Source organism: Nematostella vectensis, chromosome 12 (assembly GCF_932526225.1).
Source record: "Nematostella vectensis chromosome 12, jaNemVect1.1, whole genome shotgun sequence".
Lineage (NCBI taxonomy): Eukaryota > Metazoa > Cnidaria > Anthozoa > Actiniaria > Edwardsiidae > Nematostella > Nematostella vectensis.
In genome coordinates, this window is record NC_064045.1 from 6,036,813 (window position 1) to 6,059,566 (window position 22,754).

General features: G+C 39.7%; 3 protein-coding genes across 5 annotated transcripts; all 3 read right to left on the minus strand.

Annotated features, from left to right (window-relative positions):
* Positions 1 to 1,876: 1,876 nt before the first annotated feature.
* On the minus strand, positions 1,877 to 6,752 carry LOC5506396 (substance-K receptor). 2 transcript variants are annotated; one of them, XM_048720007.1, is made up of 3 exons: positions 6,468 to 6,752; positions 4,064 to 4,662; positions 1,877 to 3,540 (listed from the first exon to the last, which is right to left on the minus strand). In XM_048720007.1, exons 2-3 carry the CDS (start codon positions 4,317 to 4,319, stop codon positions 2,783 to 2,785), a joined length of 1,014 nt encoding a protein of 337 aa, XP_048575964.1. In that variant the 5' UTR covers positions 4,320 to 4,662; positions 6,468 to 6,752; the 3' UTR covers positions 1,877 to 2,782. The 2 variants fall into 2 exon arrangements, with proteins under 2 accessions (XP_048575964.1, XP_001627130.3); XM_001627080.3 differs by lacking the exon at positions 6,468 to 6,752 and having other exon boundaries at positions 4,064 to 5,146.
* Positions 6,753 to 7,976: 1,224 nt separating this feature from the next.
* Positions 7,977 to 12,687, minus strand: LOC125557587 (tachykinin-like peptides receptor 86C). Of its 2 annotated transcripts, XM_048720310.1 has the most exons (3): positions 12,277 to 12,687; positions 9,897 to 10,827; positions 7,977 to 9,315 (listed from the first exon to the last, which is right to left on the minus strand). In XM_048720310.1, the coding sequence occupies exons 2-3, from the start codon at positions 10,671 to 10,673 to the stop codon at positions 9,016 to 9,018; spliced, it is 1,077 nt and encodes a 358-aa protein (XP_048576267.1). In that variant the 5' UTR covers positions 10,674 to 10,827; positions 12,277 to 12,687; the 3' UTR covers positions 7,977 to 9,015. The 2 variants fall into 2 exon arrangements, with proteins under 2 accessions (XP_048576267.1, XP_048576266.1); XM_048720309.1 differs by lacking the exon at positions 12,277 to 12,687 and having other exon boundaries at positions 9,897 to 10,989.
* A 3,942-nt stretch (positions 12,688 to 16,629) lies between these two features.
* On the minus strand, positions 16,630 to 21,099 carry LOC5506413 (vesicular inhibitory amino acid transporter). The gene has a single exon (XM_032374799.2). The coding sequence runs from the start codon at positions 20,834 to 20,836 to the stop codon at positions 19,529 to 19,531; it is 1,308 nt and encodes a 435-aa protein (XP_032230690.1). The 5' UTR covers positions 20,837 to 21,099; the 3' UTR covers positions 16,630 to 19,528.
* Positions 21,100 to 22,754: the final 1,655 nt, after the last annotated feature.

Below are 22,754 nucleotides of genomic sequence, written 5' to 3' on the forward strand. Positions count from 1 at the left end.
CTCCACACCTTAGGAATATGATATAACTATAGGCGACTTTTAGGCGTTTTATGATCATCAAGCGGGGACCCTGTGTTGTTGCCCGTGCTCGCCAGCACACTTTGCGTTTTTACAATACGTTCTCTCAGTTGGATAATTGCACATAAATACACTTTTGCACTATCCGAGAATACTAAACCCTGACAATTACATTAAACCCTAACAGTTACAATAAATCCTATCCTATAATAAGTTAATTTTTTGTGTTTCACGGGAACTATGCCAACAGAGACATTCGTACTTGTGGAGTTCTCAGCGTTCTCAGAGGAGGTATTAGGGAATTTAAGCAACGACGACGGCAACGCGAACGGCGATGGCAGAAAATAATTGAAATTCAAAGAGCCAGACATGAAATGTGCTTGAAATGGATTCTGTCTGATACATTTCAGCCGTTTTTCTTCAAACTACAACGTCAGAAAACTCCAAGTTTCACGGTCTAGCGAGGACGGGAACGTGTGCGCTGAAAACTATACTATCTGTGTTTGCTATGTTAGAGATAAGGTTCTAGATTTGTCTATAATTTTGGGGTAATACAAAAACGAGTGAAATTTATCAAAACTAGTTTTGAATTGTGCGCAAAGCATGAAAGCATTTTTGGGCTTTACGTTCTCTCTGCCGTCGCCGTCGTAGTTGCTTAATTAGGGACCTGAAGCAAGAACGACGGCAACGGCTAGGAAAACGAGATCGAAAAAGATGCGTTGGCGCTTGGCGATCAATTATAATTTAATTGCAATGGAATAAGCAAAACATTATAGTAAGAGACAGATAAAAATAAACTAAGGACATTCTTTCTACAGTAGCGAACGTGGTTAGAGGAATTTACAGTGAAAACGTCCGCGTCCTCAATTCACCGTGGAAGTTGCAGTTTTCACGTCGTGGTTTTATGGAAAACGGCTGTAATGTATCAGGCAGAACGCATTTTCACGTGCTACTATTGAATTCTGAATCAAATCCCATTGTTTTCTGCCGTCGTCGTTGCTTAAGGTCCCTAATTCCCTAATCAAGACGCGAAGGAAGCGATGGGGGTTGAACGAGGCGGAGCTCTTCACCGAGTGAATCAAGTTCAAAGAGTCCAGGCCCATCTACATTTCCTAGCAATTAGCGGTCTACTGTTTAAGTGTTTTTATATGCTGTGTCATGTGTACAAGTTCAGCTCGTAGCGTCGTGATGTTCGTGAGCCCAGCCTCGCTCAAATCAACATCAGACATGGTTCGCAAAGGGGCAATCTCGCACCGAGACACCTAGTTTTCTGCTGTCCAATCGAGGCGTTAACCTTCCCACATTCATAACACGTATCAGGCTGTGAAAATGAACTGTAGTAGAAAGCCCTCTGTACTGTGTCCTCGCATGATAATATCTTCATGTAGACTTTCCCCTCGAGGATGTGGCCCGGTGGGAGTAAAGGCGTACCGCATGCAAAAACCACACTCTCTTGTACTTCGAGAAGCGAGTCTCTGCTGGCGGAATTGAGCGGTTTTGTTGAGTAAGTACAGCGGGGTTTTTGACAGCGATAACAGACGACTACACCACAGACTCGCTGGGCTGTGTATGCAGGGCGCAAAGACTTTCCTTTCGCTGTATCGAACGCGAACACGAGCTCGCTGAGCGGACTTGTAGGACTTGTTGTCAAACAGCGAGTCAAACCTAAACCTGTACAGAGGAGAGGCATTTTGAATATTACTTGGTCGTTCTGTATTCCTTTATCTTGCTAGTTCAGAGTTTGTTTTGCTTTTCTCATTCGAACATCAAAATAGCTGTCAATAACACTCCTAGTTATGACGCTTGTCTGACGTAAATGTTGCCAAGGAAATACAGGTGTGTAATTCAGTGACGCATGTTTCACAACTAATTTTTAATTCACACTCCTAGTTATGACGCTTGTCTGATGTAAGTGTTGCCAAGGAAATACAGGTGTGTAATCCAGTCACGCATGTTTCACAAGTAGCAGAAACAAAAACTTTTTGGTCTAAACCACCAAAAAGTGAATTAAAATTCGCGCAGAACAAATCAGGCCTGACTTGTTGTGTCCGTTCTTATTTATTTGTTGATTTTTTTTCCTTGGCCCCATTTTGCAAAGCTTTTTTTAATTCCGTTTTTCTTAAATGTCTTATTAGCAGCATGACGCAAGCCTGACATCACAGTAACCATAGAAACACTTATTAGAAAAATAAACATAATATGATAATATATTTCACAACGTAAACCCTCCAATGATTCATGCAATGTCGCCGCAACAAGAGTAAATTTGTTAATTGTATTATCTATTGGTGATATTTTAGAATAATGATATTTACCAATTATACCATTTCTATTGAGGTGGATAGTGGTATATATTTTTAAAGCCACAATCCTCCAAATTGGAAATAGTATAATTGTTTTCGTATATAAAACGAGCTTCAATGCAATTTTCTTTTCGGAAACACTTGAAAATCGGCTGTTACACCCGCCATTTTTCTTGATTTCCGGCCGCAGGAAAATATCCACCTCCTAGGAGGTGTATATTGCATTTTATCCCGAATTTCTCAACCAATCAAATCGCTTTTTCCTGCGTGTCTCCCGAGTTTTATATACTAATTTAGAATAACTACTTTAGTTTTTATATCCATACTCGAAGACCCAACAGATTTTGCCTTCGCTCTCTAAAAGGCTTTGTGGCTTATTTAGTCGACCAAAAACATGAGAGCGCTGGGTCCTTGTTGATGTTTGATCACTCCCGACATCCCTTCTGATTCAAAACTTTTTTTTACGGTGAGCTCGATCTCTCACTCCTAACTTGCAGCTCTAGCATTGCACTGTCATCTTGGCCATCAAGACCCATGTTGACTCGTCCCTCGACCACACCCTCTACTCTCCACCTCCGTGGACAGGCACAGCAAACGCTTGATAAGATATCCTTCACGCAGCGTCTAAACCTCTGGCTCTGCAGCGTGTACACAAATGGGTTAACTGTGCTGTTCACAGACACTAAACAGATAGACACCAAGTAGAACGTGTCTCCGTAGGCAAAGTTAGGGTGGTAGTAGTTCAAAATGTAGCTCGTTAAATTTGGCATCCAAGTGGCCGCGTAGATACTACTCACAATGATCACCATCCGCGTGACACGTTTACGGCGTGACAGCACTATGCGTTGCGTGAGCGATGTCACGCGCGCGCCCTTGAACCATAGCTCGTGCGTGATTCTCGAGTACAACCCGGCCATGATGGTCAGCGGAATCACGCCCAAAAACAGAAAGCAGCACATGCTGTAGGCCTTGGCGTGGCTCACGTGACCCCAGGCTTCGGCACATTGGTGCTCCGTCTCGCTGTACGTGACCGAAGTGTATAACGGGAAGGTCATGAGCACTGCGAACATCCAACTACCGCTGACCAGGCACTTAAGTTTTCGGCTCGTGATGCGCCGCTCGTTATTCAATGGCCACACCACCGCAAAGTACCTCTCAGTTGCTATGGCAACAAGGGAAAAGACGGACGCATCGCCGCCTGTCCAAGTCAAGTTCCCACCTACGAAGTGACAAAATACTTTATTGAAGCGTGTACGATAAAAGTTTGAAGCACAGATGAATCGCTTAGGTGAAGTGAAGAGATGAAGGGCAAGATAAAGGAGGAGAAAGGGACAGACAGAAAGCAAAGGAGACAGGGATGTGGTATGATAAGACATGGAAAGAGTTTTTATTAGAAAATGGGAAAAAAAGAATAATGAAGAATGGTAATTTTTTTATAAAAAGATCGCCAAACACTATCCTTTTCTATATGATACCTACGACTGCGCACATGCCCAAACTCCCCTCTCAACAAATCCTTGTGAAAACTCCCAGGGAGAAAGAAAACCCGCTAATATCCTAAGAGCTGAGAATGGGTTGGTTGAATGATAACAAGGGCGTTAGGAACACTGATTATTACCCCCCCCCCCCCCCCCTGCCCCCTCTCACTAATCCTAGCTACGTGCCTGAGAGGTTATAGGAAATAGTACAAACGACAAGTAGGGGTAAGTTAGACAAATCACAAGAAACGAATGTTTTCTCACCAGTAACGAAGACACAGAGGTAGTGGCCTGCAGTGCCTTGTGGGTGCTTAAACGTATGGTTGAAGATAAATCGCGGGGTGATAAACAGGGCAAACATCATGTCCGCAATAGCCAGGTTCACTAGCAAATAGTTCATTGGCGTTCGCATCATTCGGTAACGCACGACGACCCATATGACGAGGGTGTTACCCACCAGGTCCGTGATGACGAGACACGTAAAGGCGACGGTCAGGCCTATCTCAAGTGATGTCAACATAGCACTGAGACAATGACAACTTCTCCTTTGTTATTGTTTATGATTGAAAATTCAATGGGTTTTTTTCGAGGAAACCTCAAAATGACCATCCACGATTGAAGTTAATGATATTTGATTGAGGGTTTCTCAGTTACTTGCTTCAATTAGCCGATGGAAATGGATTCTTTGTGTGACTCGACATTGAGCGGGAGCATAAAATGGCGTCCTGATTGGCCTGCTCTGCCTGTCAATGGTTTGGTCTTGTTAGTCCCTCTGGATTCCTGAGCTCGCTGGTGGACCACAGGAAACACGAAACAATGGCGGGTTGAGCAATTTCCTTTTTGTCCACTGTCTGTGCTTTCAACTGAAAAGAAGAACATTTTTAGCGTTGCTAATCTTGGAAGGCTGCTCGGATCATCAGTGCGTCGCGGTCAGTCTCGACTCCCTGGATTTCCGAGGATGCTCTATTTTATACAGGAAAGAATAGAATTATCTTGAGAAAAAGATTTCAAATAGACTAGACTGAGACTAAACAAACTGCGCCAGCACCTGCCAGCATTGCTGGCGAATTCTTGCTCGACTGACCATCAAACATTGGAAATGTCAGAAAGTCCATTTCCCATTTTGACATTTCCTTTGTCCTATAGTCAGTCAAGCGAAAATTAGCCAGCAATGCAAACAGGTGCTGGCGAAGTTTGCACCGGACTTTTAAGATCTAGGATCTTATCTTGATGAGGTTTTCAAAAGTGGTTAAATAAGCCATTTTTAAACATTTTTTAAACGACATAGAAACAATTTTAAACCGCATAGAAACTTTATATTCGAGTGTTGAATCAATTATAAAGTCATTCTCCAGGACCCAGCTTGAACAATCCGATCACAAAACAGGCCCGTACCCAGGATTTCTCTCGTGTGGTCCTATTTTTTTCTGGGTGGAAGGGGTGTGGAGGAGGTGAGATTTTTTAATAAAAAATCTGACCACCCCCGAGAGAAAAAAAGGATTTTTTATGCCATTGCAGTATCTCCATGGGACGTTTATTATCTATTATATATCTAATTTGGCTAAAAAAAAGCTTGACTTTTGTAGATTTTCGACTTACAGGGGGATCAAGAGAGCATAAGATCGTATGTCTTCTTGGAGTGATCTAGAATGCCTTTTTAACTAATGAGCTTATGCTTTGTAGTTTTGTCTACAATTAGCACGTCTATTGCGAACTGAATTGGACTTTCCGCTTTTAAGGGGGAGGGGGGATTGCGTGAATGAGATTTCGTTTTCGTTTATTGTCTCAACAAAGAAACCTAAATGCGCTAATCCATCCACCCCCAATGAATCAGATGTTTGTTAGACTTGTTTTTCCTGTCGCCCACTCTTCCTATTAGACAAACACTCACCCCTTTCGTACTCCCGCACATTTGCCTCAAGGCAAAGTTCAGCTTTCGATGTTATTTCTCTCAAGAGAGAAATAACATCGAAAAGTGACAATTATTTCAAGTACAACCAATTATACAAACGAAGTTTTAACAAAATGCTAATAGAAGAACCTGTGGCTGGATCGTGAAATACATTGCTCCCTCCCTACAAACAGCTACGCATTATTTTTTCTTATATGTAGAAAGATTGCAAAAGTACAGTATTACCGAATGGATAGTTTTTTTTTATCAAATGGACCAATGTGTGTTTTAACTGGCAACCAACTTGCACGAGTAGTTTTGGCTCTCTAGAGTTGTGAATTTTGATAGTTTTATTTAACTAGCTACATCAAGTTTTCGTTTTTGATTTTGACTTTTATCTGAGCACTGACTCGCAAAATATCTTTCTCATTTCAAACAGAATGAAAAACATCTTTATTTCTGTGTCAGTACATGACATGCCTAACAATCGACCCTTACCTTTAAATTAGAATATATAGGTCTAAAAACTACTAGATACTGATACTAGTTTAAGACAAGGGAGGATCCGCTTAGAATAAAACCCTTTAAATTAGAATATATAGGTCTAAAAACTACTAGATACTGATACTAGTTTAAGACAAGGGAGGATCCGCTTAGAATAAAACCCACACAGCCAATGAACAAGCAAACAAACACTTCCCGCCGGCCCGAGGGTCTTTCTCCATAGTATACAAACATTTAAAGAACGTTTGAATACGAAGAGCTTGTTAAGCTTACCTTTGGAGTCTGTTTCTGCCAATTATTTTACTCGTTACTCACCCAAAGTGAAGTCGCGATCTCGCCTGATTTTATCGACTCCTAGTGCTTGTCCGTAGTTGCCATGGTAACGTACTTAACGATGTCTCGCTGACTCTTAAGTGATGTTGGCTAAATTACAGCAACATTAAAAGAGCTATTTAAATGGCTTCTTCAAAAATAACGCGTACGCCCTTACAACTTAACAGCATAAGATTGAACGTGCATTTATTTATCTCTTTGTTGATGCAAACTGAAGCAGTCGTATTTCCCTCTATCCGCCTTTAAAAAAAATCCAATTATGCCAAAAAAATCAATTTTCAATTGTAAAGAATTACAAAGAGATGGTATATTGACAATTTAAACCTAGCCCTAACTTTTCTATTGTTGAAGGCTTTGTTATCAGTCAATAAACTAAATTTGGGCGTGGGTTTCATTGCCGTTGAATTATAAATATGAGTCAAGCCAAGTCTGAAGCAAGCCTTTACGAAAAGTTTGAGCTCTTCCTTAGCCAATGTGTATACTTTGTTATTGAGGGGCATTTTGTAGGTAAGACTAGTTTCGTCATTCACATGAATAAAAGCATTGAAAGTATTTATTTTTCTAATCTTTCTACCAGTTTATATCGCTACTCTATGTGACCAACTATTGTACCAACATATGGATTATTGATGACATCTCGACTAGCCACTCAAGAGAATGTGTGATTCATTTACTGAGAGTGGCGACAAGAGCCGCAATCTTTGGTCGAACGCATTAACTGTATTTCCTTCTTTCCGCTCTTTTGACGCATCGGAGGAAGTGTTTTATAATACAAAATCGTAAAAAAACCAAACATAACACAAATCTCCTGCACGAAATGCGGTCAAACGCTTCAGATTACCTGAAATTATAACGGGAAAGTAGCCACGATTGATATCAAGATATGTCCTTTCAAAGGGTATCGAATTTTAACGCCAAAATTTATCAAAAGTGATCAGAAACTATTGCCAGAATAGCACTCGAAAACGTTGTTTTGAGATACCGGAAAACAAACTAGAAGTCCGAAAACAGGAAGACTGGTAACATGCTCAAAGTTGTTGACACCAATATCTTGATCTCAGAGTTATGTCAGTTAAAGTGATGTCAGCCCCTTCTCCTAGCTGCAAGTTTTCGGTTGAAGGCGGGTATTCGTACCAAAGCACCTGGGGTGGGTGGGTGGTGGTGGTGGTGGGGGGGTGGGTGTTAGGTGGATAGATAATCTGGAAGGGAGGAAAATGTTGAACCGATCACCTTTCCCCCATTGCGCTTGCTACACAAGCTAACGAAAGGACGGACGGACGGACAACAATGCTGCAGGGGTGATATAAATCAGATCGATGAATATAATCAAGCCAAAAGATCCAAATCCCAGTTTTTGGTGGACTATATTAGATACTCTGGTTAAAGGTTCTATTATGTCAGCCGCCATTTTGTCATCATAGCAATACAATACCTAAAAATACACAGAGCGAGATAGTATCCATTTTTATTACATAAATACTGAGAAATACTCGTTCGTTACTGGACTCAGCAAATCAGAGGCGCGAACGATGTTTTTTTCACATTCGCACGATATTTTTTCACTGCACTTGAATGGCTTCAATCTCAACGCGGGGAGACGGGTAGCTTTGCATGTCACTTTTGTTATTGAGCTCCATTGAGCAAGAGAATAAAATTTTACTGTGAAAATTGAATACAAAGCGTTTCAAATGGAAGACAATACAGGGTTCAAAATAGCTGCCGGCGATAGGCTGTTTTCTGGTCTTTGCCGGCTCTTTTTTTCTGTTTTTTTTTTTTCTATTTTTCCTCTAATATTTTAGAGTATGTAAGCTTTTTTTCCCCAACAAAATCCACAAAGCCGGCAAAATCTAGCAGATTTAAAAAGACTATTTTGAACCCTGCAATAGATTTGCTACTCTCAATATCGCCTGACATTAGCGAGACAGATTCATTTTAATGTAAGTTTCTGTCTGTCTTCAACTGAACCGTCTAATAAAATGTTATGTAATAAGCTTATTATAAATTTCTCAGCATGTATATAATAAACAAAATACAGCATGGAAAGTGCTTTGTACAGTTTTTATTCACTCGTTGTTTCGTATAAAAGAAAACTCACTCGTTTGCTGCGCTTACTCGTTCGTGTTTTGATACTGCACATCTCGTGAATAAAAACCGTACGCGTGCACTTTCCATGTAGTATTCTCTATATATCAAGCGGATCTGAGAAAGTTGTTGGATATTTTCAATGGAAATTGGCAGCTAAATTATAAACATTTCTTTAAAAACTTGCCTACTAATTTTGGATACATTTATAGATACATAAATACCAACAAAGGTTTGTCTGACAAGGGCCCTTAAAAGAACGCAACTTTTTGGGAATTTTGATTGATTAGATCAATGAATAGATATAAAAAAAGGCATGGCCATTGTCCCTGTGTGTTCGGCAGGTTATTACAAATCTTGAGTATATGAAGTACCAACCTCTAGGTGACACCGTCATATCGGCTCATTAAGCGGCCTTTGACAAGTTTCCTTCCTCGCTTCGTTTTCTGACATTTTGTAGCTCGACCACTTCAACAGCTGCATTTGAATGAGCTCCGTAAGCCATATTAGGAAACAGTTGTCGGCCAGATTTCACTGCAGCGAGGCTCGAGATTGGCTGCACCTCGTACTGACATTGACAGCAGCAGACCAAGTAGCGCTTCAATTGTTTTCTGAAGCTTTTGCTCTGAAGCGCATACACGTATGGGTTGACCGCTGAATTAAACACAACAAGTATCGCGGTCACTGCTCCTATTACCTGCCCAACCTAAAGTAAAAAAATATATGTTCATCTTCTTTTTATTGTCCTCGCCGAATAAATATGCATCACACGTACCGCAGCAGCGTTGGTCATTGCCACGGTCATTGTCAAGCCCCGTGCAAACTGCGCCAACACCTGCCAGCATTGCTGGCGAATTCTTGCTCGGCTGACCACAAGGCAAAGGAAATGTCAGAAAGTCCATTTCCCATTTTGACATTTCCTTTGTCCTAAAGTAAAAAAAAATTCGACAGCAATGCTGCTGGCGCAGCTTGCACGGGGCTTCACGGTTACGAAAACGGTCACGGTCATGGTCACATTCACAGTTATGCTCACAGTCATGGTCATGGTCACGGACATAATCACAGTCACAGTTACAGTCGCGATCACGGCATAGTAATGCCCACGGTCACGGTCACAGTCACGTTCACGGTCACAGTCACGTTCACGATTGCAGTCACAGTTACGATTGCTGTTACAGCCATAGTCAAAGTTGTCGTCACAGTTACGGTCACAGTCACGCAATGACAATTGTTTTGCCGACAAAATGACAATTTATTGTCATAGTGACGGCATATTCTTAGAAATACCTGATATCCAGTGTGCCAGTAGACGAGTACAAACACAAAAAGCGTTGGCATCCAGCCGATCATATAAATGACACTTATACCAATCAGCATCTTTGTTACACTCTTACGGTACCGCAGAGCCGCCATCTGCGCATGCGCTTCCTGTGACGGATGCTCAGCAAACCAGAGCGAACGCACGATTCTTGAATAATAAAACACTAGAAGAGTAGACGGGATAAAACCAACGATAAACAGCCAGAACATGCTGTACGCCTGAGGTAACCACTCGTCGGCGGGCCACCGCTGGTAGCAGACTTCTCTTTCCTTGCTATACTGGTGTCCAAAAAACTCTGGTATGCAAATCATGATAGACGTAATCCAAGCTATTATACATAGGATTTTGGCGCTTGTTTTAGAGGTCCGTTTGTGTATATTGATGGGGTTCACAATAGCAGAGTAACGCTCGTATGCTAATGACACAAGGCAAAACACAGAGGCCAGGCCTCCTACCCAGGTGAGGTTCCCGGATGTTATGAAGGTACACAGATATCTGCCGCAATCGCCTGTAGGGTGTTGAAAGAATTTCGTGATGATGTACTTTGACGTCATTCCCATGGCAACAGTGATGTCACAGATGGCGAGGTTGAAGAGGATGATGTTCATTGGTGTGCGCATGCGCGGGTTTTTGTGGACAACTAGACAGACGAGGATGTTTCCAACAAGGTCTGCTACGACGAATAGGGACAGGACAAAGAGAACGAGGATTTGCGCCGTAGGAGAGTCAGAATACAGAGCCATGCAGACGTCACGCAACAGTAGCTAGGTCACGCAAGTATCACGCAATTCCCAGTACATGCGTCACGTCATCATGTCCGTAAAAATGAATTCATTGCATCACACAATCAGCGAACAGGAGTACAGAGCCATGAAAATATCAGACAGGCCAGGAAGGCTGGAATAACAAAAGGTTTCACGAAATCAGTCACACAAGCTACATTCCGCGTCACACAATCAGTCACGCCAACAGTTTTTAACGTAACGCAATCATTAGGTCTGCTCGAAGTACAATCTTTCAAGACCGTTGTGAAAAGGAGAATATATGTATTTTATAAAAACTAATGGTATATATATGGTATAGGATTACCGAGTGAGTGCTCAGTATTTGTTATGAGAATAAGTGAACGGAAGGTTACTATGGAATTGAAATAATGCATTCTGCATAAATCATCTAAGCAGATTTTCCGTAGAAGAAGAAACCACCAGAAATGCAAAAAAACGCTCTACAAAGAAAAAGTAAATTGAGCTTGTGATAAAATTTATCTTAGAGAATTAGGTCAATTCATTTACAGTTAAAATATAATTGTAAATTGAAATACAGAATTTATTTTAATCACGCCGAAAGATTGTGTATTTCATCCAAAATAAAAATCTCGAAATTGTTAAACTTAGACTGGAAAGAATTATCTACAATTTTTTTTTGTCCACCGAAAAAAACGGAAGTGCGTGCTAAACAAATAACAACGAAGTCAGTCCAAGAAGTATAATCGGGCACCCATTATTTTCACACAAAAAGTGTTTGCTATTCATATTTGAACATCATCCTTTTTTAGAAAAAATAGTAGCAAATTCGGAGGAAAGACGTGTAAATTTACCGAATTTTATTTTCAACATAAAGCATTGGACTTTTCCTAGGTTAGTAAGATTAAGAACTTTTTCTAGGTTAGTAAAATTAGAACTCAATGTTTGTGAGTCCGTTATTATTGACTAACGCAAAACTTATTAGGCAATAAAAAAGGCACAAGAAAATAAAACAAATCCGATAGCATTGAGACCACTGATGTGAGAAAAAATATCAGAATGCACATTACCGTACCCATATCCCTCAGTTTTTTTTCTAGATATTGGTCTTGAATGTTGAGGGTTTTTATTCGGTGGTGAATGGTTTGAAGTATAATAAAGAACTACTTTTATGCGTTTGACGGATCGAAATTTCCTTACCCCATGAAAGAAAGACATTCATTTGGAATCAAGTATTTGGTCGCTATACTTCAAGGCACAACTCGAAGTTGAGGGGCACAAAAAAACTCGATTTACTAAAACTTCAAAGAAAAAACTGGGAATAGGGAAGGGATGATCACTAAATTATACGCGAAATTCTGCTGCGAAAGAACAAAACATTGACAGTGTAAACGAACTCTCTCGCCAATTACTTATTTAAGAGTTTAATTTTTGTAAGAAGTCGCCGACTCACATCAAAAGCTGAGCTTCTGAATGGTACTTCCGCAGCCTTTTATAAAAATAAAAACCTTAGCTTTGCAATAACCTTCTCTTTTCTCTTTTTTTTTTCAGCTTTTTTCCAGACGATATCTTAGCTCGATTTCATAATTTTTTGTTGGCTTACCTGCTCTTTACTGATTTATGTCGCGCCAAAAAAATATCTTTCGAAAGCTTGTATAGAGCTGGCTTGTATATACAAGGTGGTGGATATGTAAATACCGCAAACAGTCATTACTCTTTTTGTTATGTTTTCACACGTTTTTTCGTCGAGGAAAGACTGCTAAATTCGATCAAATAAAAAATATACTTCAAATACCATCCCAGACGAGCGCTTTTAATTAAAAAAAAAAATTACATTAGATTGACTTTCATTTTTCTTACATCGGAAGGCGTTCTGACTTATTTAGGAATTTTCTTAACTTATTTCCAATACTATTATTTTGTAATCTGATATCACCTTGTATAAATAGATATAGGATGTGAGATTCGTTCATCTGCGGGCGTTAGAATGAGAAGTGCTAAGTAAAGGTCCCGGATTACAAGGGCGACATTGATTGGTAAAGAATATTTCCCATATAATCTAAAAATAGAAATGTTTTATTACAAAAATGTTATCACTAATTTCAGATGTCAGATGATGATCTGATTTGAAGGTCTCAATGGGGATGCCTGATTTACGGTTAACGTCAAGAGAGTTAACGTTTAGGATAGGCGTATTTTTACGTTAAGCGGTCGAAAAAAATAGAGAGTTTTTATGTTTAACTACGGTACGTTACGTTTAAAAAATGCTTATATTTTAGGGTACGGTTAATTTTCAGCCAACTTTATTACTGTTAATGGTTATTTTTTTCCTTCGATTGAAAAAAATAGGCGACTTACGGTAAAGGTTAATTTTCGTCATCTTTATTACAGTACACTTTTAACGCCATTTTTTTCTATTTAAACACGAGGTTCCGCTATAAAAGGGAAAGCTCCACCCAACCCCGGGCTCAAATTTGCAATCATAATCAGTCACACTGCAAAGCTAGCAGTTACAAATTATAAGCCTCCTGTAAAATTGCTTATCTCTGAGCTTCAGTCGGCTGGAATAAAACTTCTTTTGCACAGGTAACAAGACAGTTGTGTTACGAGATTGATAAATTAGTCATTTGCTGTCTACTTACGTTTTCGGTGCAAAATTTTAAATTTTGCATTATCCATAATCTAACGCACCTGTATAAATTATTCTCGCGCTGTGATGAAAATGCTCGTATTTTAGAGCGCACACAGTTGGTATAGGAATATTTTACGATAGACATTTTTAGATCGACAACCCCCTAGGAATGATATTTATTTTGGTTTAGAATATTAAATTTGAATTTAGCGCTCATAGCAATTGCCCTGACATGTTGACTCATTGACGGCTGATTGATAACTAATTGTTCTTGAGCCCGGGGGTGGGAGGAGCTTTACATTTTATAGCGGAGCCTCGTGTTAACGGTTAGCCCTGAATCCCATTGAGACCCTCCAGTTCGCACATGAGATGTATTGTCCGTGTGCTTCGAGGGTCAAAACTCGTCTCTTTTTTATTTACCTTCAGACTGTTCTCATGCAGTTCAAATGGATGCGGCAGGACTTAAAGAGAAACCGAAGCAATAAAGAGTAAAAAAAACTAAATAAAACTAAAAAATCAAGTAAATAACTAAAACAACTAACATACTTATATAACAGCATGGTAACAATCATGCAACCATGTCTTATGAAAGTTTCACTTTGGTACAAGAATATCAAACAACATAATTGCTCGAGTTTTTTTTTTTTTTTTTGCTGGCTGGGAAGATGTTAGACCCCTCAGTTGCTGGGAATAAAATCGTCCCAAATGGTTCTGCTGGCAAATTTGTGGAGTCGAACTAGTTGTGCTGGAAATATTTTTTGGGGCGCTGGAGCGGATGCTTGGGAAAAAAATCGTCCTGCCCGGTTATATGGGCAATTATTCATGTGCTAACATGCCCAACCACTGCTGGTTAGAAACATATGCCTAATCTCTTGCTCGCTGGGAAAAAAATTCCTAACCAATGCTGGCTGGGGAAAAAAGAAATTGTTTCTCCTGGGAAAAAGGAACATATTTATTTTTTTTCCTTAGCAACTTTTAAAATGTATATTTTCAGCATCAGAACATATTCAAATGACGAAATATGCCATTTTAACGTGTTTCGGTAAGGGGACTCGTTGTATGCCCTTGGAGCAATTAACTTTAATTCCGTTTGTTCAGTGAACAGTGAAAGCAATTTTGTAATTCCTTTGTATTTCCATTTAAATAAGCGTTAACACCCTACGTATAATTACAAAAACCAACGCACAAAAACGATATTGACAGAAACTTCGGAAAATATCAGAACTAAAATATTATTAGTTTAATAATAATACGATAAGTAATCGTAGAGTCCAAAAATCGACACTGAACTTTTTTTACCCCCGCACCCTTCCAGTAAAAAACGCTCCCTAAAGTCGCCCAGACTGAACAAAAAGTGCAATTCGTTTATATGGCAAGTCATTTCACTTTTGCAATGGATATGTTATTTTCACCATTTGATATGAGGTTTGTGTCGCTAGAATCAACTAAAGGACACAAATTCTAGCCCTTAGGGTGATAATAAACTTTACCAATTCTACAACCATCATCGAATTATTTTTTAACAAGCAAAGCAGTATTTAAAAGACTCTAAATTGTGCCTGAAAATTGAAAACATCTGTGAGCTGGTGATTCCAAAAACGGGTTGTCATCAGAGCAAAAGAAAATCCTTACCTTCTCTTACCAGTCAGTGGCTGATTAGATCAAATACTTTTGCCTTATTCCTGTTCGGCATATATCATTTTATATTAGCTCGACAATTCATGCTATGGATGTTACGAAACTGTGCTTTTCACACGGCTTTATGTAAACACCTCTGTTTCACCTCCAGGCAGCATCCGTAACGATGGTAAAGTAAATCTTTGGTTTCATTAACCATTTTCCAATTATTCAAGCTTTTATAGCTTCCGCTTTGTAAAAGAGTCCTTATTGGATTCTATGGAGAAATTTATCATCGATGAGTGAACTTCACGGTTTATTACACGCGAAAAGCGATTTCGCACGAGCAGCGCAGTCCAATAGTCAAATTATTGAATAGAATTGTACGCTATTTTTAGTTGGCGAAAAAGCCCTGATTATTATTTTACTTGCCTTTGAGACGTGAGGAAGTTGAATGAGTTTTAATCTTTTACTCAGTTATAAAAATTATCGATATAAATGACGCAATTAGTTTGTAACAGCAAATCAGAGCGAGTATGAATTTGAATATATGTAGGATTCCAGAAAGACTTGCTATATTTCCAAACAAATTTTTTTGACACTCCTTTCCACCCGTTTTCCAGGTCTTCTTCGGGGATTGATGCTTAATTACTTAAGGGTCGTAAAACTATAAGAGAGAGCTATTAGAACGTCAGTTTTCCTCTTTCCTGCTTTTCCAAGCTACTTATTCACATTTGCAAGGTGTGTACGTAGGGGTTGGCGGGGGGAGGGGGGGGGAGCCAGAAAGTGGAAGCCAGAAAATGATTTAGCTGTTGAAATCGTCTACTACTTCTACTACTGCTACCACTACAACTACCACCACTAACACGACTGCTACTACTGCTACCACTACAACTACCACTACCACTACTGCTACTACTGCTGCGCAAGTTCTGTTGACGGCTATGCAAGGTCAACACCTGATAAACCTTATTTGTTATTTAGATTTTTTAAGTGCGAAACGCGAGACTACTTGATACGACAAGTTGTCGAGTGCTGCGTAGTTCATCACTCCTATCAATTACTATTCGAACCTGGTCTTCGTTTCGTAGTCTTGGATTGGTGCTTACTTTACTTGAGGGTCTTAAACCATAAGAGAGAGCTATTAAAACGTCAGTTCTTCCAGGCTACTTACAGTACCCTTAAATATTCACATTTTTCAGGGTGTGCGTACCTAAGGGGGGAGGGAGGTGCGCAGGGTAAATTCCCCCACTTCAGTAAATCCTTATTCCGCACCTTTTAGCTCTTATATACAATACTTGGGAGGCCTGTGGTTTTACACCAAAGACAGGCACGAACTGGCATGCGGGTTTCTTCTTCACGGCAAAAGCAACAGACCACACAAAACAGGAATATGTCGTAGAATTTATATTAATAATTCACTGATATGTATTGTGACAGACAGACAGACAGACAGACAGACAGACAGACAGACAGACAGACAGACAGACAGACAGACAGACGGACGGACGGACGGACGGACAGACGGACGGACGGACAGACAGACAGACAGACAGACAGACAGACAGACAGACAGACAGACAGACAGACAGACAGACAGAAAGACGGACAGACGGACGGACGGACGGACGGACGGACAGACAGACAGACAGACAGACAGACAGACAGCCGGTGAAAAGGACGGGTAGAATAAAGGAAATGAGAATATTTTAGTTTTACTTAATACTTTATTTGTTCCCTTGCAAACCACCACGTGACTGTATTTAACAAACTGTTATCCTGAAGAATCATTAGATAAATAAATAAACTTATATACAGCTTGCAACTTAACTAAATTTGTGGCACTAACTAATGGAGAGAATGCTATATATATTCAATATTGCAGTTCGTTTTCCGAAAGTGATTCTTTTATCCCTCCAGTTCTGTACATTATTTACAAGTCTTGATTTAGTGTTTCACGAACGCAAGTCCCAACATAAGACCCAACTAATATAGCTCAGGCCCGTAGCCAGGGGGGGTTCTGGGGGTTCGGAAGAACCACCCCACTCGACTGGAAGGTCCGCTGTCATGAAGGAAAATTGAGAACCGTTGCGAGCTAGGACGAGCTACCTAAGAGAAAGGGGTCCGCTTTATGGTTAAACGAACCCTCCGCTCAAAATCTTGGCTACGGGCCCGTAGCTATGCAATATTTTCATATTTCGTTTACTGTTATCAAGAGAAATTGCGGGTTTGCGCAAATGCTAGATGCATAAACTCAAACCATTTTGTATTTAACTAACATGTCGATTGGCGAAAGGCTCGCAAGTGTTTGGTCCCGCGTTTTTGCTAACTGATTATTTCATTATCTTGCTATGATAACCGAGGTGTTTGTTTAGAAGAATTCGAAAGCAGATTAGTGGGTTAGGGACGCCAGGACTTGTACTGCTTCTCTGTTCAATCTTGTTCGAAAATTCCTCAAACACACGATCGCGACAGAGTCGTACACTCATTGAGTAGCCAAGAACGTAACCTTTCGTCAATTGACTGCTTTTCTCTATTTGCGACCCTTCTTCTCCGTCAACCTAGCCGGATAGCCGCCGCCCTTAAATAGACGTTATCACACATGGGACATAAAACAGTGATATATCACCTTCAAGCTAAGCCAAACTAACGGTATTGTTATTCCATTTCAAAATCTAGGTCAGGGCCGTAGCAGGCGGTGGGGGTACTGGGGGGGGGCACGTGCCCCCCTAATATTTAAAGAAAATACGAAGAAATGACCGGTAGGGGCGAGGCTGTGTCGCCAATATTTTCTAAATGTTTCTGCATTGTGGGGGGGGCATATTTCAAAGCCTGCTACGGCACTGTAGGTGAATTTAGTCATTTCAACAAAAAATGAGCTATTTTAGATCAATATCGTCCTCGCATAAACGCCATCGCCCAATGACGGAAACATTAACAACGTCATAACGGGTAAATACAATAAACCCCACAAAGCTAGACCTTAATATATTTTCTTTTTGTTTTGCACTGGTTTGCAGTATAGTAGATGATGAAATTGTTAGTGTCGAAAATGATGGCTTGTTTTTTACAAGGACCACAGGACAATATTTAACCTAAATGATAAGTAAGCTATTCATCAGACATCAGAGTCTATTTTATCAGACATCGCTGTCTATTGCTTTTACTTTTTTAACGGATGATTTCTAGTTTTGCCATTAACGAATCAAAGAATGTAACATTCACATTATCACTTTCTTTTTTATCGGAGAACCAGCTGCAAGTTACGGGTAATAATTACAACAACGGAAATTTAAATTAACAAACCATCTCTTTGGAGCTCCTCTTTGAACTTTGAAACGAAAGAGGACTTGTGAGGACTGTGAAGACTATTCTTGCTAACTCGCAATTGTAATTCAAAAAAAAAAAAAAAAATATCACCGTCTCGGACCGGGCAAGCATTGTTTTAATAGAATTGAAGTAAACTCAACACTCATAACCGTCTTAAATGATTGGTGAAGGTAGCGCATCTTTCTTATTTGTTTACTCCCGCTTTTATCGTGCAATTCTATTATACTAAGTAGGATACTCTATGTGTTCTTCTAGGATAGCTAAGCCATTTCCATCTGCGAGAGTTTCAAGAGGGGTTCTTAATTTGGTTAGCGCTAATTGTTTGGAACTACTCGAAAAAGTTTGCGGTTTGTGTTATTTTGAAGTGGATGAAAGCCTGTGAAATAGGCGTAGAATAAAGTTGGACATTAAGGAGAGATTAAGAACAAGTTTGGGTTATATGATTGGTCATAATAGGTCATACTTCTCTCTGGATATTTTCCTTAATTTATACAAACAATAAGCAAAATAGAATACCAAACCCTCTCAATATCACTAAATGTAATAGTTCGTTAAAACAAGCCATTTTCCATACGTAAGAAATATGCTTATTTAAAAAATGCATTTTATAATACGAAAAAAGTCAGTGTTTTTTTAAATTATTTTTTGATTAGGAATGTAAACTTTTTCTGCAAGCTAAGAAAATGGTAAATGTTTGAATACACAATTTTAGTCCGGAATATTGATTTTAAAATCGCAATTAAAGCTTCCTATTAAATCACTCAGTAGGGGTTCACTTTACGTGGTGAAGGTGGAAGTTCACATTGAGAAACAAAGTAGACAACCGCCCCCTTTTCGCGTCTCTATTGGAAAATCCCTTGTGTGAATTGGGCGTCATTACGGATGTTATTCCTTGAAATATAAATGACAAAAAAAGCTTTGCTACTGCAGGAAGGAAACTGAACCCGGAAATATCAAATGCGTGCGTTATTTTTTGCTTCATCAAACAATCTTTCATCAGCGAGGAGCCTCGAGAAACGTGTCTAACAAAATGAGGCTTCAAATTCCTGCCGGATAAATTCTAATGTATAGCCACAATACTTATTCTTTTCCTATTTGTTCCTATTCGATACTAAAAAAAAATTAAAAAAATGCGTCCACACTACAAAGTAATGTGTTTGAACGTTCAATTCATACTCTATGAACGCAAATATTAGTTAACGCGCGTCAATAGTTTTATACCCATACTGGAATTTCCCCATATATCTTAATTTTCATTGCATCCTATAAGCTTGTTTTAATCTGTATCTGGCTCAATACCCCACATTTTATAGAAATCGTACTCCTTGGCAATTTGTATACCAGAGAAAACCACTCCGCATAAACAGGCAACAGCACCGAACACGATAATCGCCACATCCAAAGCGATGTAATACCACGGTAGCGTCTTATGATGTAGCTTCACGTGGAACATGCATGGAAAGATGTAGACGAGAATCGAGCCGGTAAACCCACCAACAAACGCCATAAGGAGACCAAAATGTGGGACAAAGATTGCCACGACCATTGACAACACGACAAACACAAACCTGAACACGAGTTTAGGCGTACAGCCATTGTAACACTTTAGTGGTTGATCCCCCACTTTGCGCAAAAGAGGAATATCTAACTGGTTCTCGAAAATATCGTATAGGGTGAACATCGGCACCACGTAGAACAGGAGGGCGGTGATTATGACCAGGAAGTCCAGAGCAGTTCTGAAGGGTCCCAGAGGCAGGCTTAGGGTCATAAGCTGCTCTGTGTGCTTGCCGAAGGCGAAATAGACCAGGATTCCGTAGTTGTACTTGATAATGGTCACCAGAGTGTAGGTAAAGTTCATCATCGCATTGAACTCAGCCGGGTACTTCATGGAACGCTCAATGGCGGGCAGATAGGCGGTGGAGGAGAAAGTCACCGTGACGATGCCCATTGCTATGGACATATGCCTGAAGTTGAACGAGGTGAGGTTGTGGGTTTTCCAGTCGTCGTGGTGGTAGAGACTGTAGCCAAGAACACAGGTGGACGAACCCATGGACACAATTACGGTTAGAATACTGATGTGCGAGATATGCTTCATGGTTCGCACAAACGCGCACGGCACCACGGCAAATGACACAATACAGATCCACAAACTCTCAGAAATCCCACTGTCAGGGAAAGTATGGTGCATAACAGTGCCACACATTATAAGAAACAGTGTACAGTGAGAGAACTGTTCGAAGAAGTTCGTTATATGCACCATAAGTCGCCCATACTTGGGCCAGAAAGCTTCCCCGAGATCGGCATAAGTAAACTTGTTAAAATGGCCTTCTGGGGTGTTTTCGTGCAGACAGTGGATCAGAATTTTTCCAGTGTAGTTCCCGAGTAGTGCCACCAAAATAACGATAGCAACTCCCCAGTAACCGGTCAAACGGATAACATACGGCATGGCCAATATACCTGTCCCCATGTTCGCATTGAAGATGTTGAAGAATGCCTGGAAGGAGTGTGTTTCATTTTCTTCTTTATGTATCTCTTCGATGCTCTTTGCTTTTACTAAAAGAGGTACTTGGTCGCCTTCATCCATGTCTGTTACGTGTTTTTAGTGTTATTCACCAACTCCGGTAAACATACCAACTGTTTGTTTCAAATCTCGACACACTCAACACAAGGGTTGCTTTGCCACATTCCCAAACATCACGACCGTTGTTAAAGACGTGGTCATAACACTCGAAACGTCTTAAGTCCAAGGGTCTTTTATCCAGCTAACCTAGTCCCTGTTCTTTGAATCCAAAAAAAGGAGAAAAAGACTAATTTATTTATCCCGCAAGACACCTCTGATTGGTTTCCGTGGCAATTAGATCTGCTGAGATGAAAAGAGTAGCCAATAAGGGACATTATATCACAAAATTGACAATGTTAGCGGTCTTACACCTGTCTTTCATTGACGATTTTTACTGTAAAATACTTTTTACAAGTATTTCAAAACGACCCACCCACAATCTGTTACATTTTCACACCACGTTACACTATTTGTTAGTTCAAATTTCGATGGAACATACTCCTGCTTTATTTCTACGACTGAAATGATTTGACCGGCGTTGTTAGGGCAATTTCTTTCTTCGTAGGCGTAGCGAAGTGTATAGATTACATTTGCATTTTCTTACGAGAGACAGATGTTGATAAATAATTGAGCAAGGACGTTTTAGCTTGCGAATCGCGATGCAATGTCGTAATTAGCGAAGTCTACGTGGTCTATATAGAGCCACTGTGACCGAAAAAAGAGTTCACGGAAAGATTTTGTTTGATAAGGGTTCATTCCAACACACTAACCTCGAGCGACCTCATCATGGCCCGAAAAATGATACGTCAACTCATTCGCCCGCGTTATTTAGAAAAAAAACCCAATAATTTGATCTCGGATCCTAAAACCATTACCCCATTAGACATTTTTTTAGATATTTTTTGTGAATTTTTTTCTGATATGCGTTAGCATCATTCTCATGCAACATTTGTTAATATATTTCCTTTCGAAATTGATTGTTTGTCTATGCACTTTAGCATGGCAAATCGTTTAAATTTCTTTCTTGCTAATCCGAAAAATCTCTAATTTTCTTTATTAGTCGGCCTAAAAGGCTAGATTGAATTCCCTTATTAGAGAAAGCTCGCGGTTTTTTTCTACAAAGAAATCAATTTCATTCCGTGTTTCATGTAAACACTAGTTCAACTAATTGGAGACATGGGCTAAGATTGGAGGGCTCCTAAAATAGTGGTTAAGATACAAAAGTTTTCTTGTAATTAAAACCAAACAGGTTATTCAGACGAAAAGGATTTTAACTTACATGGATGTTTTTCTGGGTGTTTCTTTTAAATATTTTGGCGAAAGAGTCTTACTAGATAGAATCGTGCTGTGAACTATAGAAAACAACTTTCTTTAGAACAGTTTTCACACATGGACATCGACATCCACCAGTATATTCAGATTAATATTCCTCCTTCGATAAACCGAAGAGCCTGAAAAATGAAAATAAAAACAAAAAAAGAAACTTTTACAAATTTTTCGGTTGTTTTTAAAGACTTGTTTCGAATTATGTTTGAAGTTTAGAGGCGTGTGGAAAATTCCTGTTGGGCTGAGGAGATGACTCAAAGATGCTTTTAAGCATTGTTAAAATATTTTCTATTATCGTCGAAATTATAATACATTTTTTAATAAAAGTTGTTTGATTTTTATCTGTATCTAAAAAAACGTACTATTCTCTGGTAAAAATAACTTTTATTTCCCTTTTTTCCATGAATATTATAACCTTAGCGATCATTTCAAGAGAAAAAAAAGATACCGGAATTTGATTTGGAGACGCCAATAGATTTATTTTGAAATTCGCGTGGGCAAGACCAGTGGGAGACCCACCACATTAAACAAATCAAACTCAATACTTCTCTAAGTGGGCTTAAATCAAATACTATCGAAACAAAACATATGAGATTTCGAAAATTCAAGGACCGAT